The 25038-nt window shown below is 43.4% G+C and overlaps 2 protein-coding genes across 3 annotated transcripts in view; both read right to left on the bottom strand.

The window, feature by feature from the left end:
- Nucleotides 1-25038, bottom strand: part of NFX1 (nuclear transcription factor, X-box binding 1) — a 441461-nt gene that overhangs the window by 34191 nt on the left and 382232 nt on the right. The window lies entirely within an intron of this gene.
- The window catches only part of MARCHF6 (membrane associated ring-CH-type finger 6), a 158088-nt gene that overhangs the window by 28334 nt on the left and 104716 nt on the right, over nt 1-25038 (bottom strand). For both annotated transcript variants that reach the window (XM_060254056.1, XM_060254055.1), the window contains 4 exons: nt 23927-24046; nt 19005-19105; nt 18370-18507; nt 10744-10948 (listed from right to left, as the gene is read on the bottom strand). In XM_060254056.1, coding sequence (XP_060110039.1) covers nt 10744-10948; nt 18370-18507; nt 19005-19105; nt 23927-24046 — 564 coding nt within the window. The remainder of the gene's footprint in view (nt 1-10743; nt 10949-18369; nt 18508-19004; nt 19106-23926; nt 24047-25038) is intronic.

Here is a 25038-nt window from a genome sequence, read left to right on the forward strand (position 1 = left end):
TTTTGTCATATTTAGTTAGATTCCCTTTACATACATTTAGTAGGTACAACTCAGGTGTATGGCAAATATTGATTTTTAATATTTTCTGTGTCCAAATGTTTACTAAAGCCCAATACTTTTTGGCTATTTCACAGTTCCACCAAATGTGATATAGAGATCCCTTCACCTTTTTACATTTCCAGCAAGCATTAGAATAATTGGGATATATCTTACTTAGTCTTTCTGGTGTTAAATACCACCTATGTGCCATCTTATAGATATTTTCTTTAAAGAGGGCCGATCTTGTCAACTTTAAGTTTTGAGTCCAAATTTTCTCCCAATATTCCAACTCAACACTATACCCAAAGTCTCGTAACCATTTGATCCAACTTTCCTTTACGACTTCTCCTATTAATTTGATTTCTAATAGCCATTTATATAATTTGGAGATAAGCTTTTGTCTGCCCTCTATTATAATATCAAATTCCAAATTTGTTTTAATAAAGCCCTTTTCTTTATCTCGCCCATATTTCGCTTTAGTTTGATTTTCAAGCCACCAGTCCAATTTGACATTTTCATTCAAAATCAAATTACAGTCCACATCTAATAAACTTCTGTAATTGAAACTGGCACCCCAGGCATATAAGTTTGGATGACACGAGGCCTCTACTGGGGATAGCCATAGAGGTGTCCTAGGATAAATCATACTTTTATACTCTATCCAAACTTTGTATAGTGATTTCCTGATTTCGTGTCTATGAAATATATTCTCTCTGTTGGGAGGAGAGTACCACAAATAATGATGCCAGCCTCTACTTAGTCCGGTGCCCTCTAATATCAATAATCTCTTATTTTCTAATGTAAACCAATCTACTATCCATATCAGGCAGCATGCCTTATAATATAAATTCCAATCGGGCAAAGCGAAGCCTCCCCTGGAAACGCTATCTTGCAGTATTTTTAATTTTATTCTGGGCTTTTTATTTTGCCATATATATGCAGTGATGAGCTTATTCAGTTGGACGAAGAAGGATTGAGATAGAATAATCGGTATTGTTTGGAACAGGTATAGGACTTTTGGCAAGATGTTCATTTTAATCGTGGCTATTCTACCAAGCAATGAGATCTGTAGGTCTTTCCACCTATTTAAATCCGTTCTGATTTCTGTAAGAAGCTTATCATGGTTATCCCTTTGGAGAGTTTTTAAGTCGTTAGTAAAGTGGATTCCCAGATATTTAATTTTCTTCTCGTAGCAAAATCCTGATTTCTTTTCCAACAATTCTATCTCTTCTTTGGTCATGTTCTGTACCAGGAATTTCGATTTCTGAAAATTAACTTTGAATCCAGAAATTTTCCCATATTCTTCCAAAACTTTCATCAGGTATTCAATTGAAGTCATTGGGTCCTCAAGTGTAAGAAGTAAGTCATCTGCGTACGCCCGAACCTTATATCTTTCTCCCTTGATATTGGCCCCTTGGACTCCATCTTCCTCTCTTATTTTTATTAATAATAATTCCAGAGTAAGTATAAATAGTAAGGGGGACAGTGGGCATCCCTGCCTTGTCCCCCGTTCTATTTTGATCGGATCTGACAAGTTTCCATTGATATTGACTCTAGCGCTTTGGTTGGAATATATAGCTCGAATTAGTTTAATAAAATTCGGACCGCATCCGATGGTCTGGGCAGACTTTACGATAAAATTCCAATTTACATTATCAAACGCTTTTTCAGCGTCGAGTGCAATTCCGGCGAACTGCTTCCCTGGGTGTAATCGGTAGTATTCTAATATGTCTATAAAAAATCTTGTGTTTTGCCGTATTGCTCTGTCGGGGACAAATCCCGTTTGGTCTTCATTAATAACTGTGTGGACAATCTTCTTCAGCCTATTAGCCAGGATTGTTGCGAAAATCTTATAGTCTGAATTCAGAAGTGAGATCCGTCTATAATTACGTATGTCCATAGGGTCCAAATCTCTCTTATAAATTAATGATATCAGAGCCTCATTCCATGAGGAGGGAAGTTTGGCAGATTTCTGGATCTCATCTATCAAGTATTTATAAGGAACGAGTAAATTCTCTTCAAAAGCTTTGAAAGCTTCAATGGGTAAGCCATCTGGCCCAGGGGCTTTATTAGGTTTCTGCATTTTCAATGCCTCAGTTATTTCATGCATTGTGATGTTACTTTCCAAGTCCTTGCAATGGTCTTCTGATATACTCTTGGTCCGAAGCTTACTAATAAACTCTTCCTGGGTCTGAGGTGCGATCTCTTGTCTCTTATATAGGTTCTGATAAAATCTTTGAACAATTCCATTTATTTGAGATTTTTCGGTTACTTCTTCATTGTCTTCATTTCTAAGCACTCTTATGGCCTTCTTCTCCCTTTCTTTTCTTAGTTTGTATGCCAACCATCTACTCGGTTTGTTGGCGTTTTCGAAGTAATTTTGTCTGGCCCATATTATTTTCTTCTCAAGTTCATCCATTAACAGCAAATTTATTTCATGTTGAGTCTTATATATTTTAACTAATACTTCTTTAGAGCTTTTATTTTTTTGTTGTTTTTCCAAATTTCCCAGTTCAGCCACTAAATCGTTGTACGCTTTCATCCGTTCTTTTTTCCTTTTGGTTGTATAGCTGATCACCATCCCTCTGAAGAAGGCCTTAAACGTATCCCAAACTATTTGTACTGAGGTGTCCTTTTTTAAGTTACAATCAAAAAACATCTTGATATCATTTTTTGCTTTCTCTAAGAATGCTTCTTCTTTTAGGATTTGTGTATTAAGAGTCCAGCGAGGTTTATTTACTGAGTCTTTCAAGATAATCTGTATAGGGTTATGGTCGGCATAAGATCTGGGATTGATGTTAGCTTCAATAACCGACCATCCTAGAGACGCAGATAGCCAACACATGTCCAACCTAGACCAACTATTATGTACATGAGAGAAGTATGTAAAGTCAGTTGTTTGGGTATTTTTCATCCTCCATACATCAATCAGGTTGTACTCATCAGCAAGCTTAAAAAAGGATTTCGGGAGTTGAGTTCGAGTTTTTTTCCCCTTGGTATTCCCATATTTCTTATCTTTGTCAATATCTAATATGGCGTTGTAGTCACCCACAATACACAGATTCTGTAAATTGCAATTTATTAGTTTTTCATGGAGCTTAGCAAAGAATTGTTCTTGATTGTTATTCGGGGCATAAATGTTAGCCAAAATTATTTTTTTCCCGTTTAGTTCCAATTCGATCATTATGATTCTACCAATTTTGTCTTTAAATAACAATTTAGCTGGTATTGATTCTTTCACATAAATGGCTACACCTCTTTTCTTCTTTGAGTCGCATGAATGATAGAGTTGGCCTAATTTTTTGTTCTGAAGATATTTTGCATCGCCATCTTTTATATGAGTCTCTTGTAAGCATATTATTTGAGCTCCGGTCTTCTGTAATTGTAAAAACAGTCTTTTCCTCTTCTTTGGTTCGTTAAGGCCATTTATGTTAACTGAAAAAATCTGGACTCCGGGTTTTGTCGTCATTTCACCGTTGAATAATCATCTACCGGTTTTTTCTGCCTTTTTTGGGTTTGTGATCTTGTCTTTATTCTTTCTTTTTTCTTCTCCCGCTGGTCTCTTCCTTCCTGTCCTTTGTGCTCCTCTTCTTCTTCTTCTCTATCTTCCGTTGAGTCAGAATCTTGGCATTGTCCTTCTATCTGTTTCCTCCAGAAGTCTTCCGCTTTTTCAACTGATGTTATGTTATATCTGTTGGATTGATACATAAAGAAGAGTCCTTCTGGAATTAACCATTTGTATTGTATTGAGTGTTTCATGAGCCAACTAGTCAGTTTTTTATAACCAAATCTTCTTTTTCTTATAGACCAAGGGATATCTCTTAAAACTTTAATTTCTTTTTCCTCCCAAATCAAGGGTTTTCTTTTAATTGAACTCAAGATGTTTTCACATATCGCAGTACGGATGAATTTAACTTGGATTTCTCTAGGAATGTTTAATTTCCTGGTATACGCCGAAGACACTCTTCTGGCCCACTCGATTTCTGATCTGCCTTGCTTCAAAAGTTCTTGTTCTTCTTCTGAATTTAACAAATCCACAATCTTGTTCTCTACATTCTCATCTTTTTCCTCAGGAAGGTTTTGGAATCTAAGAATATACGCAGATTTTTCCATTTCGAGTCTGGCGACCCTATTTTCTAACTCAGACATACTGGCCTTATTTTCCTGTATATCTGCAGAGGTAATTTCTTCTTGATCTTGAAGATCCCTAACTTTAGCTGAGAGTTCATGCATTTGTTGGGTATTAACTAGTAGCTGTTTCTGAAATTCCACAACCTGCTCATTGGTTTTCTTGATTTCAGTTAACAGTTGTGTCTTGACTTCTTCCAGCGCTTCTTGATTCTGTTTGAATCCAGCCGTCATTATATTTTGGAGCTTTTCTATTGGATCTTGGTTACCTATAAATGTTCCTACTTTGCTCCCCCCTTGTGGGGGAGTGGCCTGACCCAGTTTTTTAATTTTAGTTTCCATTTCTAGTCTTTCCCTCCTAATAGCTTTCCCAGTAATCTACTTTAGGGACAAATCTAGACAGAGCACCTGAGACCTCTAGATTAGTATGGACTCTATATTCTGCGCACCTAATCTGTGCTCTACTAGGTTCTAAACGCCTGAGCCCGCTCTGGCACCAATAATTACTCCTCAAACTTCAATTTCAAGCAGCTCAGACGAAACAAATTAATATCAATAATATCAGTCTCGGCAACAATGGTCAATAATCAATAATCAATAATCAGTAGAAATCAATCAAAGCATAGATCAATAAATCAATGAATCAATTAATTAATTCAGCTCATCAGATTATTAATAAGTCAATAAATTAATTTAGTCTGATTTAGTCCAATTAATCAACTACAAACCCCTAATCATTCATCCCATCAGTTCCCACAGCCTTATTACTCAATATATGCTCAGTACAAAATGGAGATTCCCCCTCTTTACTTATATTCTTAATTTCCTTGAATAAACAGATTGTATGTCTTAATATAATAACCAGTAACCAATAATCACCAGTGGTCTAGTTTTACAGTCCCTTTTCTTCTTTCTTCTTTCTTCTTTCTCCCCTGTCTTTCTTTCTTCTTTTTTACAAATCTTCTTTTCTTCTAATCTTCTTAAATCCTTCTTTTATGTAAGTCGTTTTTAACCACTCTTCAGGGAAGATACAGCCGCTAAATACAGCTAAAAACTGTCTCTTCCCCCTTTACACCTTATAAACTCTCCAACGGACCTTTTCCACAGATTCTAACCGCTTTTCTTGCTTCCAGAGACCTTACTCCAATTTTTTCGTATTCCGCTGTCTGCTATGCCTTCCAAGTTCCTTCTTACACGGTTCTCTCTCTGCCGTCTGTCGCCATCTTAAGTCTAAGAAGATGCCAGGGGGGGGGGTTTCTCTACCGTTCCAGCTTGTCGCACCAGAAACCCAGTTGTCAGCCCAATTGCCAGCTTACAGTCTTCTATAAAGTTTCTGGCAAGCTTGAAAATATTATAGGCGAAGTTCTACTTTTGGCTTTATTTATTAGTCCCCCCCTTCTTTGTTTTAAAGTCCCTACCAAGCCCCGCGGCTTCCCAGGAAATGGCGAGTCAAGAAGTTTTCTCCGGAACTTTCTGTTTCACTTCTCAAATGTCCTCACAATCACAAAACAACCACCTTCGTTTCCAACCCCCTCTTATCTGTTCAAGCTTCTCTGGCGAGGTTATTAGAAAGTTTAGAACAAATAAGGGGAGCCGCCAGATCTCTCCCTTCTGTATCAAACGTACCAAGCCTCACAGTCTCAGCCTCGGCGGCCGTCCGCTAGCGTCACCCGGCTGTCTCGCTCTTCGCAAGCCGCGTCTCGGCTTTTCGCCTTCCGTTCGGACTCACCGCTGCACTTTAAAGCTTTAGAATCCAGTTCCACGAAAAAGGCTTAAGTTCTTATTTCTTCAATATCTGGTTTTCGTTATCCAATTGGGCAAGAAAGAAGTTGGAATTCAGAGCCCTGTCTGCTCCTTCCCGGCGGCCCAGTTTGACGCACCAGCGTTGGAAGGCTCCTGTCAGCGGGAAAGGCTGAGCTCTCGGGGGAAGCCTCCGCTTCCCCCCAGATTCTCTGCCAGCTCCTCAGACTGAGAAGCGTCCCCAGACGCTTCTATTAGGGGGTATACAGCGAGGTATCCCCCAGGAAGCCTACCAAAACAGAGTGTTCATCGGAGCTCCGTGAACAGACCCTGCTTCACAGCGCCATCTTGCCGGATTTGTGCTGAGATGTATTGAGATATTATTCCGATTGCTTGCCTGGAACGTGGATTCTCCTCAATTAACTATCTCGGATCATTTCACTTCATTACCAGTTCTGTTTTCCTCCCTCTCCCTTTTGTTTTGATCCCAAACATGCAGTGTTCGCCCCACTCCCTTTGAGCTGCATCCTCTTCATACAGGACAAAGGTGTTTCCAGATGTGGTTGATACAGGACAAACTGGCTTCAGAGACTACCAGTGTATTATCATGTCACAGGATTAATATTGACTGTGGATATACTTTGCGGTTTCTAATCCATGCGCACAGGATACGGGACGGGAGGCTCATTTTTGAACATGGGTGTCACCCTTCCTTAGCACAGGCATAAGCTGCCCAGGCAGAAGAGGGAGGGTCAGTGGTGATGCAGGAGGCACCCTCCCTCCCCCGCAGCCCTGGTCACAGTCTGCAAGTGCGCAGCCCAAGGGAAAAGGAGAGCAGCCCTCGCCCACGGAGCTTCAAGGGGATCGCCCTGCACCGGCACCAGGAAGAACTGTACCCAACATCGACATCGAAGTTGCCTTTGCACAAAGGAACACCTAGCTTCAAAATATTTAATTATAAAACACAGAGGCAGCTTTTTCATTCTGAACGCCCACAAAGCAGCAGATGGTAAAATCAAAATTAAAGAAAGCAAATGCAACCAACAGAAGCAATGGAGCAAGTGCAACAGTCACAAAAGCATAGGGACTCCTGATTAAATCCAACAGATCATCTTTAAAATTGCACACAGGCAGTCTGAAACGGAATCCCTCCCCTTTGCTACTGAAGCTCGCTGGAGGTCCTTGGGCCGGTCACACACTCTCAGTCTAATCTCACAGCGTTGTTGTGAGGGTAAAATGGGTAAGGGGGAAATGTTGGAAGGCCCTGTGAGTCCCTGCTGGGGTATAAACACTACACTGCTGGGTAAGTTGGGAAGAAGTGGATAATAACTAAAGGCATCCTATGAGAGGCCCCTTCGTCCACTTTCCTCTGGTTTTCTTCTGTTTCGCTTCACTGACCGAGTGGCCCTGGTAGCATGCATGCTTCTCTATAAAGTACCTTTAGCAGTCCCACCCTGTGTCAGTAATATGTAATGGCTATTTTCTGGACACGAGGGAAGGGTTAACTTAAATGACAGAAAATGGCACTTGAGATATTTTTAAAATTCAAAAATAACAGAAGGTTTTATTTAACATCAAAGGGAAAGGTTAGGTGAAGTCCGGGGTTGTAAATACTGAAGTAAAATAGTATAAGTACAAACTCCTTCCTTATAGACCAGGCTGGTAAGAGTTTCTTGAATTCTTCAGTTACTACAGTTTTTACTTTGAGAGGCTTTTGTTCCTGAGTTTTCCCAAACTACTCCAGCTCACTTCATTGGTATAACAGCAGACTCTTTTGGTGCCCTGAAGGCTGGTACCCTCTTTCCAGTACCCAAGCCCCTTCTCTTGGGACACAAGAAATCTTTTTGAGCTAATGCTGAATTTAATTTAATTTTTAGATTTATCCCACAAGTGGGCTCAGGGCAGCTTACAACAATAAAACAACAGAGTTAAAATAATATCATAAAAACAGACATTACAAAACAGGAGCAAACAGTCTAGCAGACATAGGCAGTAAGCAGCATGCAGCATAACATACAGGCCTGGTGCTAGGGGTTATGCTGCTCCAGGCAGACCCCTGTGCCGCACCTTCCCTCCCCACACTCCAGTTATTTCACGTGTGCACGAAAATGACATCATCGTGAAGGGTGATCTGGTTCTTTAGTGGCTTCCTTGGAAGCCTCCAAAGGGCAAGGCGTTTTAGCAGCACCCCGCAGCTTTCGGGTTGAAAGCAGCTGAGCGGCGCCTTCATGGAACGGCACTACTTGACTGCTTTCAACCTAAAAGCGGCGGGGCGCTGCTAAAACACCACGCTCTCCAAAGAGCACGGTGTTTTAGCTGCACTTTTGGGATGAAAGCAGTCAAGTAGTGCCTTTCCAGGCCAGGCACCACTAAAATGTGCACTCTTCGGAGTGTAGGGGGGAAGGGGTGCCACCAGGCAGCTGCCTACCCCACCTACTCCCATGTACCGGCCCTGATAACATAACACCATAATGGCGAAATGCTGGGGGAAGTGATGACTTTCAAAGGATGTCCGCTGGATTAATTAAAAGCCTGGCGGAAGAGCTCCATCTTACAGCCCCTGTGAAACCTGGGTAAGTCCTGCAGGGCCCGGCTCTCCAGTGGGAGCTCATTCCACCAGGTAGAGGCCCGGACCAAAAAGGCCCTGGCCCTCATTGAAGCCAGTCAGGCATCCTTAGGACCAGATACTATGAGAAGATATTGAGCAGCCCAGGGGAGTTCATATGGGGACAGGAAGCCCGAAGATATGCAGGCCCCTGGCCGTAAAGGAAAAAACCAACACCCTGAACCAGATCCGGTACTTGAGAGGTAGCCAGTGCAGTTCAAGCAGCACCGGATGAATCCACACCCGCATAGGCCTTGATGCCAGCAACCGGGCTGCTGCATTCTGCACCTGCTGGAGTTTCTGGAGCAGGGTCAATGGGAGCCGCATGTAGAAAGAGTTACAATAGTCTAATCTGGAGGTGACCGTGCATGAATCACTGTGGCTAGATCATGGGAGGTAAGATAGGGGACCAACTGCCGGGCCCGCCTCAGATGGAAAAAGGCGGCCCTTGCACTGGCAGTGACCTGTGCCTCCATAGATAAAGAGGCATCCGGGAAAACCCCAGGCTCTTCACCTCTGTTGATGGCGCCAATTGGGTGCCATCGAAGGGTGGGAGCCCGATCCCACTCCCCACCCCCTTCTGACCCAGACACAGGATTTCCGTCTTTGATGGATTCCATTTCAGCCAGCTCTGACGCAACCAATCAGACACTATATTAAGTCATGGATGAATTTTGACTTTGTCAGCACTAAACCCTTGTCTAGTCTAACAAAATCTCAACAAGGGCTAGTCTAACAAGACCTCAACACACTTCTTGTCACAGTTCAGGCCAAAATCGGAATCTGTTCTCTCAGCATCCAGCTCTCACAGGACTTTTTTTCCTCAGCTGATACCAACCAATCTGATGGCCTGGAGCAGCCTGTCACTCAAGGCTTCACAGTCCTGTAGTTTTATGGACTTCACTTTTAAGCCTCTTACAAAGTACAGTCCGTCACATAGCAGCTATCCATAATAGCTACTGAAAATAAAAAAGGGAAAACATTCCAAACTGCCAATGAAAATATTCTCTTTATGATCATCGCCCCCATAGCAAGCAAATGTAGAATCCAATGAGGATTACAAGGGAAAGAGAAGTTTATATGGGAGCAAGTGGTCCTTCTATTGTGATCATTTAGGACTTTAAGGGTAAAAACCAGCACCATAACCTGAGCTGTGAAATGTACTGGCAGCAACTGCAGATCTTTTACTACTAGCATTATATTCATTCATTCACCCAGCCTTACTGGCATATCAGCAGTTATATTAGCATTCTAGGATCAACTTGGCTACAGTGTAAGGATTGACGAGGTACCAACAAAGCAAACTCTCTCTTATGAAAATATAGGTAGAGTTTAGAAGTTTCGATGCAGGAGGCAAACCTTGTGGCCCAAAGGCCGGGTTTGCTAGGAATGAAGCTAACAGTTTCAGACAGAGCTAAAACAGTCAAATTGTGTGGGCAAATATGGCTCCTCCACCCCTCCCACCTGGTTTCACACCTGGTTGTACAACATCAGAAGACACCACAGTCCTTTCCCCTTCACACCTCAAGGCCATTTGCATATCCTGGCCTGGCCATGGGAAGGTGCTCTAAGCTTGGCGCCAGAACCCCAACTCCTTGACAACTAGATATGCTAAGAGTTAAGAAATGCCAGGACTAAAGCTACAAAGGAAAAGAGCATCTTCCCCCCACCCCCAACAGCACGGAGGTCCAATACACGGACAACAGGAAAATCACTCATGACAGGAGACAATCCTGACATACAGCCAATGTGATGTAGTGCTTAAGAACACAGACTCTAATCTGGGAGACTCGGGTTTGATTCCCCAGTCTTCCACATGCAGTTGTTGGTGTGACCTTGGGCCAGTCACAAGTTATTGCAGAGCTGTTCTCTCAAGAGCAGTTCTCAAAGAGAACCTTTTGAGTTGATTCAGTTCAGCGTTCAGTTGGGGAGCCACCTCAAACCCCAAATCAACCCTTTTTTTTCCGGAGGGGGATCATACCTATCCTTGAAGTCAGCAACCACACCATAGGCACATGAACTTTTGAGCACTTTTTCTGTCAGTGTTCCCTTGTATTCTACCATGGGCTATTCAGAAATGGCTGAGGAGAGTCTGAAAGGAATCAGAGACAAGGATGCGGCAAAATTACACACCACCTTGTGTCTAAATACTTCCAGAAGACAATGCAACCAAGATGTAAGAATCCAATGAACTGTGCTATGTGTAAAGGGAACATTTGAGAACCACTTACCCGGAGTGGGAATTTTAAAGGCCTCCGGTAAGGCTGGAAGCCCACAGGTCCCCCTTGCTGCAGGATGGCTTGGTGGGCTGCATGAAGACCTTCTCCCACAACGGGGATGGCATTATTATTATTGCGAGCAGCTTGGTTGTTAGGCTGCTGGTTAGCATTGTTGTCATTCTCTTCCTGGTCTCCGAGTAAGTAAGAATGCAGATCTCTGTAACAATATTTAAGAATGTATGTGAACTTATGGCTTTTATGCACAAAGAACACAATCACACACATTCATGTGGCTAGTTATGAAGGCTGCATATATCTCTCCATCCCTCTCACATGATGAAAGATTCCTGATCTGAAAGAATCTCAGCCCTGATGATTAGGAGTTGGTTTCATCCAGGATTCCAAACCTGGATTAAAATGTGATTTAGAATACCTGCCTGCTCCAACTCCAATTCACCCTGTCGCCTGCATTCAGAAATCAGGAGGAACCAAAGTCTGGTTCACACAGGAGAAGAATGAGGCACAGACATGGCAACAAGCCACACTCCTGCACACCTCCGCTCCACTGCAGCTGTCCACCACACTTGGATGCAGCTCCACAGACTGACGATGCTGCCTGGAATCCTCAGCTGTGTCTCAAAGGCTCAGATTTTCATTTAGATGTTTTAAAATATATTATTTTTCCACTAGAGATGTAAAAATTTCTGGGAATTTTGAAGCCACAGGAAAAAAAAAAACAAATTTGGGGGAATATCTATATATACATATATGCAAACCTGTGTCCTATCATTTTACTGCTTTAACAACATAAAATGCATTTTTATGACTTAGCTGATATGACTTATATGCGTTTTAATGACTTAGAACAGAAAGTATGCAACAATTGAAAATCAATGAAAGCCCTGCATTCCTCTCTATGAAGATTCGGTATCTTTCTAGGTACAGAAATGCATCCTGGATTTAAGAGCTGTCAATGGCTACAGCGTGCCCACCTTGCCTTTAAAACATTTTACTCATTATAAACAAGAAAATATTTCATAGGAGTTTTCTTCAGTACTCCCAGAAGCTTCCAATTTTCTGTTGGAAAAACTGAAGAAAAGGCTTTTTCCCTTACATTTCTCCATTCCGCCCCCCTCCCGGCCTCCACATCTCTACTTTACACATGTTAAACAACAGCCACCGCCAGCCCAAGGCACAAGACCTCTGAGCCCTTTTGTTCAGAAGGGTGAATGCCAGCACCACACATCATGTAACTGCACCATCATTACTGCAAAGCAGCTAAAACAGAACCCACGAAGAAGTCCACCCATCCTGACAAACAGCAGGAAGTCCAGCCCGGCTGCCGAAAACAAAACAAACTCAAAGACTAAGCCTTCAGGCGAATGGGCCCCAGAACCTGCTTTAAAAAAACAAAACAAAAAAACTAACACAACAGTTTCTATACTCAACCACAAGACTGAAGAAGCAAAATAGCAAAAGACACACAAAGGACAGGTTTCTTACCTGTAACTGATGATCTTTGAGTGGTCATCTGTGCAGTCACACATATGGGTTTATCCGCCAGGATCGAGCCCATCTCGGAGAATTCAAAGCAATCCTAAAGCGTTATTTTTGGCGCGCCTTTCCCCTCGTCCCGGGGAGGGGGCAGCGTCTGCGCATGCCCAGACGAGGGGGAGGCGCCCAACCCACTCAGTTTCTTCCCGCCGCCGGGGAAGTGTATTAAATGCGTTGATATGATAGTCCAGCAGCGGGGAACGCTGGGTGGGTATGTGTGACTGCACAGATGACCACTCGAAGATCATCAGTTACAGGTAAGAAACCTGTCCATCTTCTTCGTGGTCTCTGTGCAGTCCCACATATGGGTGACTGGCAAGCTATTTGTCAGGAGGCGGGTGCTGGATCTGTAAAGAAGTGTTGTGAGTTAAAAAGGAGAATAAACTTGTACTCACAAATAGGTATCGGAAGACATCAGTCGAAGATTGATCTCAGCACAGCCTGCCCAAAGGAGGTGCCACGCCGGGCACGAACGTCTAGAGCGTAGTGCGAGGCGAAGGTAGATGGGGACGACCAAACCGCAGCAGCGCAAATGTCCTCCATCGGAACACCCTTGCAGAAGGCTGTTGAAGTTGAGATGGCTCTAGTGGAATGAGCTCGCAAATGCTCAGGTATGGGCTGCTTAGCCAGTTCATAGCATAATGATATAGTGGAGGTAATCCACTTTGAGAATCTTTGAGTAGAGATTCTTGCACCCTGATTATGGGTAGCATAAGACACGAAAAGTCTATTGTCCTTTCGGAACTGTTTAGTTCTCTCGATGTAGAAGGCCAGAGCTCTTCGTACATCTAAAAGATGTAGAGTGCGTTGACCGATATCTGTAGGGTTTTGAAAAAACGCAGGCAAGACGGAAGGCTTTCTTAGATGGAAAGGTGACACCACCTTAGGCAAGAAAGCGGGGTCAGGGCGTAGCACCACCTTATTGTGGTGGAAAATAGTGTACGGGGGGTCAGCCCTGAAGGCGCAGATGTCGCTGGCCCGTCTGCCAGTAGTAAGAGCTACTAGAAGGGCTGTCTTCCACGTCAGAAGATGTAAAGAGATAGAAGCCATGGGTTCAAAGGGTGGCTTCATTAACTGACTGAGGACCAAGGATAAGCTCCAAGTGGGTTGTATTTTGCGGACTGGAGGGTGGAGGTGAAGGATTCCCTTCAGGAAGGCCTTGGTAGCAGAGTGTGAGAATACAGTGGAGCCATCGATGTATGGATGGAATGCAGAAATAGCTGCTAGATGCACCTTCAGAGAAGAGTGGGACAGTCCAGTATTGGAGAGAGTCAGAGTGTAAGTCAAAATTTGATTGATATTGGCTGATTCAGGTCGAAAGCAATGCAAATCAGCGTATTTGGAAAAACGTTTCTATTTGAGAGCATAGGATTTTCTAGTGGCAGGTTTCCTAGCATTGAGTAAGATGTGTCGAACCTCTGGAATGAAGGTCAAGAATTGATCCTCCATGCTGTAAGGCGGAGGAGAGCGGGGTTGTGATGGAGAACCTTGCCTTTCTGCTGAGATAGTAGGTCCTGGGCTTGAGGGAAGCAGTGAAATAGACCGTGTGACAGTAGAAGGAGAGTGGTGAACCACGGTTGACGTGGCCACCATGGGGTCACAAGGATGCAGTTGGTATTGTCCGACATGATTTTCTGCAGAACTCTCGTAATGAGTGGTATTGGAGGGAACATGTAAAGCATTGGACCGCTCCAAGATTGTAGGAAGGCGTCCCCTGCAGATAGTGGGGACGACTGGCCGCGCGTGAAAAAGCGTGGGCATTGTGCGTTGTCTGGTGTTGCGAATACATCTATCTCCGGTGTACCGAACCTCTGAAACAGAGGGAGGAGATAACGACTGTTGATGGACCACTCGTGGTCGTTGATGGATTGTCGACTTAGAGCATCCGCTCGAATGTTTTGGACTCCGGGTAGATGCACTGCAGATAGGAAAATGCCGTGAGCAATGCTCTAGTGCCATAGGGTCAAGGCTCTCTTGCACAATCTGATGGAGGCAGTACCACCCTGTCGATTTATGTAGAAGACAGTGGCTATGTTGTCCGATGTAACTTGGACATGTTTGTTGTGAAGCGACGGAAGGAAGGATCGCAGTGCCCTGTGGACTGCCATTAACTCCAGACAATTTATGTGGAGAGACCTTTCGTATTCTGTCCACTGGCCTTGTACGGTGAGCTGTCCTAAGTGGGCTCCCCATCCCCACTTGGAAGCATCCGTAGTGACAATCACCGAGGGAGTAAAAGACATTCCCTTGAGGAGGTGATGATCTAAAGTCCACCATTTCAGAGAGGGAATGATGTGAGCTGGAATAGTGAGTACAGCGAGTTGATGTTGACGTTGAGGGTGGAACGTCCTCACGAACCACAACTGAAGAGGGCGCATGTGAAGTTTGGCAAATAGAAGGACGGAAGTGGTGGCAGCCATAAGCCCTAGCATTCTCTGAAAGGTGAAAGCTGTCTGAGAGCGATGTAGAATGATATCTCTGGCCAGAGATATGATGTGCTGTACCCTGTCTGCCGGCAGGTAGGCTTTGCATGTCAGAGTTGAAAGATGTGCCCCTATAAACTGTATGGATTGGGTAGGGGTCAGATTTGATTTTGCAGCGTTGACCTAGAGGCCCAGGGTGCCCAAGAGGGAGAGGGTCACGGAGACATCGGACTGGAGCTGCTCCTTGGATTGGGAGACGACTAGCCAGTCGTCTTTGTACGGGTAAATGGAGATGCGTTGTTGTCTCAGAAGCGCTACTACCACCGCCATGCACTTCGTAAATACTCTCGGGGCTGTTGAGAGGCCGAAAGGAAGAGCACAGAATTGATAGTGTTGATCCCCTATGGCGAATCTGAGGAATCTCCTGTGATGTTGGCTGATGGTGAGGTGAAAGTAGGCATCTTGGAGATCTATTGATGCCATCCAAGCTTGTTTTGGGATCAGTGGAAGGATGGATTGAAGTGTAACCATCCGAAATTTCTTGTGATGGATATGGAGGTTGAGTTTCCTGAGGTCTAATATGGGGCGTAGACCTCCATCTCTCTTCGGGACCAGGAAGTAGCAGGAGTAGAAGCCGGTGTGGTGATATTGAGGAGGGACTGGTTCTATAGCTCCCTTGTCCAGCAAGGTTGCTACTTCCAGGAGCAGATGAGGTGACGGAGGAGTAGAAATGAACCTGTGGTGTTTTGGGGTCGAATTGAACTCTATTGAGTACCCGTTTTGGATGATAGACAGTACCCAAGAGTCCGATGTTATGGCTTCCCAGTTGTGGTAGAACGGCTGCAGTCTGATGTCTGGGCAATGAAGTAGTAGGAGCGGAGCAGGGGAGTCAAAGAGACTGTTTGTTGGTCGGCGTTGTCTTCTTTGTGGTCTGAGGGCGTGCCCTCTGTTGGAATGGTTATTTAGATTGAGGAGGCTTGCGTCTCCAAGGCTCGGTTTGGCGAGGAGATCTGGAACGCTTGAAATAGTTGGGCTTCCATGGTCTTTGTTTTAAGGTAGACTGAGGCTGGGTGACTCCTAGTCTTTTAGGTCTTTTCCTGCTGTCGTCAACATTGGTGAGTATATCATCTGTTGTGGCGTTAAATAGGCCTTGGCCATCAAACGGTAAATCTTCAATTTTAAATTTGATGTCTGGCTGCAGGGAAGAAGACCTGAGCCAGGCGTGTCTGCGTAGGGCGATAGCTGAAGGGACCTGGAGGAGCATTGGGCTGCATGGCGGGCAGTGTTTATCTGCTGTTTGCTGACTCTAGAGAGTTCCTGCAGCGCATGGGTGGCTTGCTTTTGAGTGGCCTCCGGGAGGGCTGTGACCAAAAGCTCAGTTGGGTCGTAAGATTGTAGGCATAGGCAGAGAAGTATGCCATATAGTTATGTATCTTGGTTGTGGCAGTGGTGAGGGAGTAAATTTTTCTCCCGATGGTGTCCAGTTTCTTACCCTCTCTTTCGGGAGGAACAGGGTGCCTGGTCTGTTTGGATTTCGATGATGAGTGGACTATCATCTAGTTGGGAGCCGGGTGGTTGAAGAGGAACTTCGACTCTGGCGCGTGTACCTTGTAAAGTGCCTCCACCCTCTTAGATGTTGGTGGTACAGAGGTTGGTTTGTCCCAGGCTTCCTTCAAAGTCTCCAGATGGACTGGGAGCATAGGAAATGAGGAGCCCGCAGGGAGGTCTGCGTGTACTAGGTCATAGACCACGTCAGAGACTCTTGGGACATCTGTTGTCAGCTTTACATTGAGAGAGTTAGCCATGTTGGATAGTAGGTCTAAATATGACTTAGGCCCTTCAGATAGAGAGAGGTCGGCCGGTTTGGCTATGTCGGAGTCCGGGGAATGGAGGTCGGAAGCTGAAGAATTAGAGGACATGGATTGCTCAGCCTCTGAGTCCTCGAGGGTCTCCACTTCTGGAGTCTTCCTGACCTGTTCCGATGAAGAGAGTTGTGTACGTTTGGAAGGCTCTAAAGCCATAGAGGCAATAAGAGAAGGTGGTTTAGGCAGTGAGATGTGGTCACGGTACCGTTGGTGATCGTCATGGGACTGTTGGTATGTGTGTTCTCTGTGCGGAGACACGTCTCGGTATCGAGGGCGGATATCTTCGCGAGAATGATCCCTGTAGTAGACCCTTTCTCGGTGTCTAGAGTCTTCACGGGACCGAGAATGCTCATGGGTGTGGTGTTTATAGAAGCCGGGAGAGGGTGACCTTCGGTGTCTGTAGTATCTGCGAGGAGATGGTGATCTGGACCTCGAAGGAGTGTAATAGTAGTAGCGATCTCTGTGGCCACTTCGGGATCTCTTTTCACGGAGACGCAAAGGTTCTCTCGGAGTCGAGGGATCTCTGGTTAGTAACGGAGCCGTGATAGGTTGTCGGAGAATGGGGACTTCACGAAATGAGCGATCATCTAAGATGTTGAGATGTTGGCTCTTTGTCGAAGTCGGAGACTCGGTACCGAGGATTTGGTCTGGGAGCGACTCGTGCACTGATGGTGATCTGGAGCTGATGCGAACGATTTCCAGTGGCGTGATCGTCAGAGTCGAGGTGGATTTCGATGCCGGTGTGGTCTGTATGGACGCAGTAACAGTCGTGGTTGGACGAGGCGTAGGAGGTCGAGTCACGGCGACGGGTTCGAGGACCTTATGGCTAGGTTTCTGCCTTTTGGGAGACTTCGGGTCCGAAGGGTCTCTCGAGGTCGACTCGGTACGGTGCCGTTTCTTGGATTCGTCAGACTTTTTCTGGTGTTTGCCGGATTTATGCTTGCTGGGAGCCTGCGCCACGGAAGCAACCGGCTGGGTCGTTCCCTTTTGAAGTAGGGAAGACGGAGAGGTCTGCGAACCCGATGCATGCGACATTACTGGGCGTAACGATGACTCTAGCAAATGGCTTTTGAGTCTTGCCGAGTGGTTTTTCCTCGCTTGTTTGCCGAACTGGCTGCAGTGCACACAGGAGTCTGTTCGGTGTGCCTCGCCGAGGCAAAAAAGGCAAAGATAATGTCCGTCGGTAGACAGTATTTTCGCAGCACAGCGAACGCACCTTTTAAAAGTTATTTTTTCCTTCCCTTCCATCCGCCCGGAAAGAGAGGGGGGGGGAGAGGAGGACGAAAACGAAGTAAAGAGAAAGATTTTTTTTTTTTAATACGATACCAGAATGAAGAGTGAAGAGGAACGAAGAACGAAGAACGACGAAGTAGATCGGAAAGATAAAGATTTCAAGGGACTGCAATGAAAGCGGGAGATCAGCGAGATAGGTGTTTTCCGGACGGCGGTAAAGAAGAAACTGAGTGGGTTGGGCGCCTCCCCCTCATCTGGGCATGCGCAGACGCTGCCCCCTCCCCGGGACGAGGGGAAAGGCGCGCCAAAAATAACGCTTTAGGATTGCTTTGAATTCTCCGAGATGGGCTCGATCCTGGCGGATAAACCCATATGTGGGACTGCACAGAGACCACGAAGAAGATCTTCCAATTGCTGATTTACACAAGTCAGGCTTTCTACCCTATTCTTACCTATGCTGCCATCTGAACTCTAGCAAAACATTTACGTGCAAATATTTAATGCTCCATTTAGGTCATTTCATCCACAACAATGCCCAGACTTGGAGGGGGGCTTCCACTTACAGTAAGTAGCCGGCCGTGAGGGTCCAGGCCCGCACCAGGCCCTTCAGCCACTGCCTCGTGTGCCCTTGCTCAAGCAAAGCTGGCAGGACCACCTGAAGCAAAAGGAGCTCCAGGGAAAGTTCACTTACAGGAGCATCACTGTGGGAAAGAAAGAGAAAAAGGAAGCAATTCAGAAACTATCCTGTCAACACTGGCATTACCAAGGGGTAATTAAATAATTATAAATTGATTTTTTTCATACACGTGTAGCCAAGTAATTCTGTGGCTACATGGAAAAGTACTGCAAATGTTTTTAAAAAAACACCTCATCATCTCAAGGGCCCAACAAGTTTATAAAGTAAAAAGATTTTGATAACATGTATGGTAATCTTACAAATGATAGCATCAATGGAGCATCTCTGGTTCCTATGGAATTTATATCAAAAATACCAGAGTTCTACCCTTATTTATTCTTATATATAAAAACTGAGAAAAGCACTGATTTTTAAAAATGAACCCAGCGTACTGTGTATGCGGAACACTGTAGCAGTTCACACCTTAAAGTCCATTTCATGCAAGTGTACAAAAATTTATCTGTAGCCACAGTGAGTTAACAGTCTACAGAAAATACAATTTTCTTTAGGAAGTAGTCTTACCTGTAAAGCATTACATTATAAGGAAGAAAATTAGGCAGGAGGTATTTGATAATTCGTATAGGAAGCCACAGCATGAGCAAGACAATTGACCCGAAGACAATCTGTAACAAGAAATGCCATAATGGTTTTTCTGCATTAAATCTTAACTTACAGACTATCCACACACTGGTTCAAAGCAGTGGGATTGGTCTAGAGAAACATGGATTTCCTGTGAGCACACATGCTTCCTCCTCCCCTTTGCTCCTCCTTGCGAAGCACTTAATCACAGTTAACCACGTTATCCAGCTCAGCAACCCACCATTCACACTTGATAGCCAAACAGAATCAGAAACCCACCTGGAGTCACAATTTCTGACCCTGGCTTGGAGGGCAAAGGCTTGCCACGGTTGGCTGATTCAGGCACCACAGCCACTTCTGGAGGTGGCTGCAGAATAGAGCAGGGGCCAGAAAGGGAAGATGGTGTGCAGGAGAGGAGAGAGCAAGTGCAGAAGCCCACAGCTTGTCCCTGGTCCTTCATACCATGTTTGGAGAAAGATTCATACCAAGACTGATGGGGTGACTTACTTTCTTTTTCCAAGTGGCTCAAATGACCTACTCATATAAGCAACTTAACTGTGAGCCAGAAAATCAAAATTCAGTTGCAATGATTCTGGGATCTCAAAGGCACATTTTGGAGCTTGCATAATTGGGGGGGGGGGGGGGGGGGGGGGAACCTGTTGAAGGAGAATTCTGACCTTACTTATTTAGTTCCCAAGGAGTAGACAGCTGGTAAGTAGCTGTGCACTTGAATTGTTTTGACCAAAACCCACTGCAATTCTGTTAGTGCATGATTTCATTACTGAGGCTGGGTGGCCACTTCTGCTTGCTGTGCGCAGGCGTAACATTTACAACAGGAGACAAAATCCCAGTCTTTACATTTGAAGCCTTCGGAGTAATCAGCAAAACAGAAACAGTTCACTAGAAGTCCCACATATAAGAACTAAACTAAAAAAACAGTAAGACGCACCAGACCCATTTGGCATCATGTTAATAAATAAGAGTTATAGGATGTGCCCGTTTTATTGTATGTGCCCAGGAAGAAAAATTGTTCCTAACCATCATACTTCTGCAAAGGAAGCTCATTGAAACAGAACAATCCCCCTTTCCTGAAGAACACTGTATTCTAGAGTAAGCACTGACCACCTCCTCCCTATCGCTAGTGGCTACTTTTACTTCTCTCGGTCATTTGAACCCCCCCCCCCCCCCAATCTGTCTCTCCCGTCCTCCTGACTGTTGAGCCTCCACAGAGGCGACAGGCAAATACAAGAAAGCCTGGCTGGGAAAGGGCCCCTCCTGCCCTGAAGCGAGGTGAGCAGGCTGGGGAATTATGCCATCCATGGACAGCAAGCAGCCACTTCCTGAGACGGTGACCTTTCACACCCCTGGCTGAGGGGCAGCCTCTGGACTCCTACTGCCTCAGCCTCTAAACCACTGGGGCAAGACTGCTCAGAAACTAATTTTGTTTCGATGGAAATATTATTTATTACAATGCTTATATTATGCAGCACTGTATTTTCCAGTTACCCAAGTGATATTCAAAATAATCTGCAAATGCAGATTGTGAAATGCAGGGTGAATTTATTAAAACCCCCCACTAAAAATAACTTTTCTTCCTAGGTGGGATATTTCTGCTAGACTTTTGATCTTCAGCACTAACAAATTGCAAAAATACCCTAGAAATTCACAAATACCTCCCCCTAGGTTCACAACCAGTGTTCCCTAGAAGTTGAGTAAGTGTGAGCTAGCTCACAGATTTTAGCCTCCAGCTCACACATGTTTGTCTTAGCAGGAAGGATGACCCCAGAGCACACTAAGTGATGCAGGAGCTCACAACTTTCATGCCAGGAGCTCACAAAGGAGAGTTTTTGCTCACAAGAAGACTGCAGCTTAGAGGGAATATTGCTCACAACCCTCTTGTTGCACCATGAAAATAACTGACTCACATGTTTTCCTAGCAATGAAAGCACAGCAATTCCAACAAACAGCCAAGAAAAAGACCTGCAATATTGACTTTTATAACTGCTGAAATTATGCTTTTAAAAAAATGCTTCCTGAAAGTCTCAATACTTTTGCATGAAATAGACTTTGGTATAACATTAATGTATCTTTGGCACCTGAACTTATAACTACTCCAGAGTTTTTTCCAGGGTGGATTTGATTTAAATCAAAATTTAAATCAAATTGATATAAATTACTACTTTGTAAAACTGCATTTAAATCATGGTTTTACCTATAAAGGCTCATTCTTGCTGGTTATTATAACCTGAATATTTACAATTTATATGAAGGTTTCATTTTAAAAACAACTTCTCAAGCTAGCTTTAATTATATCATTGATTGTTTTTATTTACCATTTGAAACAGATAATTATGAAATAATTGTGAGGTGAATAGGGTTATCACGTCCTACCTTCTCATTGGCAGGGGGCAGGAGGAAGTTTTCCAGGAGCCAAGCACAATGTCCCCAGCATGATGAAGTCACATGGAAGTGACATCATCACCCCAGGAATGTTGTGCAGTGACACTGTGGTATTTTGAGCAAAACTCTATGGTTACCAGCTAGTCGGTGGTAGGCAGGAGCCTGCAAAATGAGGGAATCCCCCACTCCACCTGGGAGCTAGCAATCCTAGAGGTGAACTATCTCCAGTTTAATAAGTTCACCATTCGTATTTGGACATTTCTGCTGTACTTTATTGCAGGGGTGACCAACGGTAGCTCTCCAGATGTTTTTTTTTGCCTACAACTCCCATCAGCCCCAGCCAGCATGGTCAGTGGCTGGGGCTGATGGGAGTTGTAGGCAAAAAACATCTGGAGATCTACCGTTGGCCACCCCTGCTTTTTTGGAAGAAAACTAATAATTAACAATAACTATCTAAATTGTTTTATTTAACTAAAACAATAACAATCTCTGTAGACACAAATTCACAGTTTTGAGAACTGCAGAAGAAACATCTGTAAGGGTATCTTGCAGACTGAAAAAATTTCCAAAATAATCTTACAGTAACATCTGGGAGAGTACAACATTGGGGCCCAAATAACTGAATTAATGGAATTCATTTACAGAATTTTTAAAACAACTAATTTTTTTATTTTAAAAATCGATTTTTATCCATCTATACCATCTAGTCAACAAGTACACTATGCAAAATAACCAGAAATTATTTGTTCCTTTTTTAGATTTAAAAGGCGCATTTGATTCAGTTGACAGGGACCTCCTCTGGATTAAGCTAGATAAACTAAACATGGATAAAAGACTCCTTATGCTTATTAAGAGATTACACACTTCTACCACCTGCCAGATCAAATGCTCATTAGCAGGCAACCTAACATCGAAGATTGCTGCCAATAAGGGTGTCAAACAGGGTTGCATTTTGGCTCCCTTTTTATATAATCTCTTCCTTAATGACCTGGCTATTCAGTTGTCTGGTCCTGACTGCCATAGTTCACAACTTGGTGCATTGCATGTACCTTTGTTACTTTATGCTGACGATACGGTGCTGTTGTCCTGCTCTAGAGTGGGCTTAAGATGTCTGTTGTCCTGTTGTGTTCTGTATTTTACTAGTAATAATCTCCAGCTCAATTAGGAGAAGTCCAAAATCTTATGTTTTCTCAAAAAAGTGGAGACTTTACAAATGGGTTACTGATGATAAAGAGATAGAGCAAGTCAAGTATTTTAAATACTTAGGTGTTTATTTTCAATATAATGTGACTTGGTCTACCCATCGCAAGTATGCAGTGAAGACAGCTAACATCAGTGCATCTGCCATAGCTCACTTTTTTATGGCAGAGGTAACCAATTTGTGCCAGCTGCCATAAAAAATTTCAAAGCCAAAGTGATTTCACAACTTCTGTATGGCATCCCAATTTGGATTGGATCTTATGAAGGTGCTATCAAACGTGTCCAATCCAAATTCTTGCGTAAAATTCTGGGCATGCCATGTGCCCCATATGCAGTTATCTGCTTAGAAACTGGCATATCTTTAAAGATTACTAGTGCATGGCTCATGACCTTTCAAATTCTGGCTACGCTTGCACTACAACTCTAAACTGGGGAGCTATATCTCTCAAATGCTCTCTGAATTTAATCTGTCAAATTGGTCAGCACATATTGAGAGAAAAATCAAAGCAATGGGTTTATCCCTAGAACTACTGTTCATGCTGTCCTTCACCACCGCAGTCCAATAAATTAAAAACATGTTGCTAGATATTGAGCGCCAAGACCTATACAGTCTGGCTAAGAAAACTTGTTCCCCACTGAGTTTTGAGATCTCTTAGTACTGGGAAAATGGCCTCATATCTATCTGTCTTGCAGGTGCCACAGCGGCGTAAAGCTTTTTCCCCTGCCAGATGCAACGCCATGCCCTCTGCCATTCTTTATGGCAGATTTAACAAGACAGCCTACTCAGTCAGATACTGTCTCTGTAAGCAAAATGTGTGGAGTCAGTTACTCATATTCTTCTTTATTGTAATTTGTATACAGATCTTCGTCGCAAGTGTTTACATCCTCTTTTGGTTAGCATGGTTGATTGTTCTGAATCACTTAAGGTCTATAGACTTTTGAACGATACTTCATCTAGTGTCACTGAGAAAGTGGCTAAGTTTCTTTATTCTGTTTTAAAGGCACATAAGAGGATCTCATAGAATCAGTTTATGTTTATGCTTTTCCTGATGTATATGTACATAATCGTTCCATTTTATCTTTTTTTTAACCAATTTATGTATATATATATTATGCCAATAAAGGCTAACTTGACTTGACTTGATTGTTATCCATCTGGTTTGTTTCACACAAGGGGATTACAAGTGAAGAAAAACAAACATCAACAACAAACAGTGACTGCAATAACATCACTAAAATTTCAACAAACTGGAGAAAAAACTTACCACAGATAAAATAAACCTCCTGAGATGTCTATAAATAGGTAAATGAATCATTTCTTGAACAGGATTAAAATCTGGATCATTTAAATTCCTCAGAAACCACAGGACACCTGGTCTAAGCACCTGAAAAGGGGATGGACACTTTAACAGAAAACACAGGCAGCTACATCAACAGCAGGAAGTTTAAAAGGTTTGAAATTAATTTTTCCTATCATACTTTTATTTTTAGAAACCAAAAAGACTCTATCACTTTCCATCATAACACGCAACCCAATCCAAACAATATTTCCTTCCTCGTATTCTGTCTAAAACAAATGAGCCACTTTCATAAAGGATTGTGTGGTGATGACAATAGTCATGGGGAAACTACTTAATGGAATTTTAGACTTAGATGTATATTATTATTATTATTTATTTTATTTGATGACTCGCCTCATCCCAGCCAAAGCTGGGCTTTAGGTGATGCACAAAAACAGAATACGTAAAATAACCCTTAGAACCAATTAGCTAAAAACAAATCTGTTATCATCAAGTGTTGCCAATTCCTGCTGCATGGGGGGCATGTAGTCCTTAGTATCATTCTCATTATAAAAACACTAGGTAAAGTAAACATGAACTCACCAAGTGATACTTTCACAGATACTTATAGAGTCAGATACAAAGTGTTGGCGCTTCCGAAAGCCCAGCACATTATTTTTATTTAATAAAAAGTGGTGTTCAAGTTATATAAATGCACATGGTATTCTCACCCAGGAACTTGCATTCCTTTTTAAATTTTAAAAAATTTGTATAGTATTGTAAACACAAGGTTCTTTAAATAAAAAGGTGGCTGCTCACGGCTGATGTCATTTAGCTCTTTTTAGATTGGGAGCGCTCCAAAGGTTCCTTCTGGGCTTTCGGAAGCACCAGCAGTTTGTGTCTGACTCAATAAGTATCTGTGATTGTATCACTCGGTGAGTTCATGCTTACTTTACCTAGTGTTTTTATAATGTGAATGATAAGGATTACATGCATGTGTATGATTATATGTATGTATGTTTTCTTTTTCAAGTAGTCCCATCACAGTGATTTTGCCTGACGAAGCATTCTGCGAAATGGTCAGTTTTTACCGGTCT

The sequence above is a fragment of the Heteronotia binoei genome, chromosome 14 (assembly GCF_032191835.1).
Source record: "Heteronotia binoei isolate CCM8104 ecotype False Entrance Well chromosome 14, APGP_CSIRO_Hbin_v1, whole genome shotgun sequence".
Taxonomy (NCBI): domain Eukaryota; kingdom Metazoa; phylum Chordata; class Lepidosauria; order Squamata; family Gekkonidae; genus Heteronotia; species Heteronotia binoei.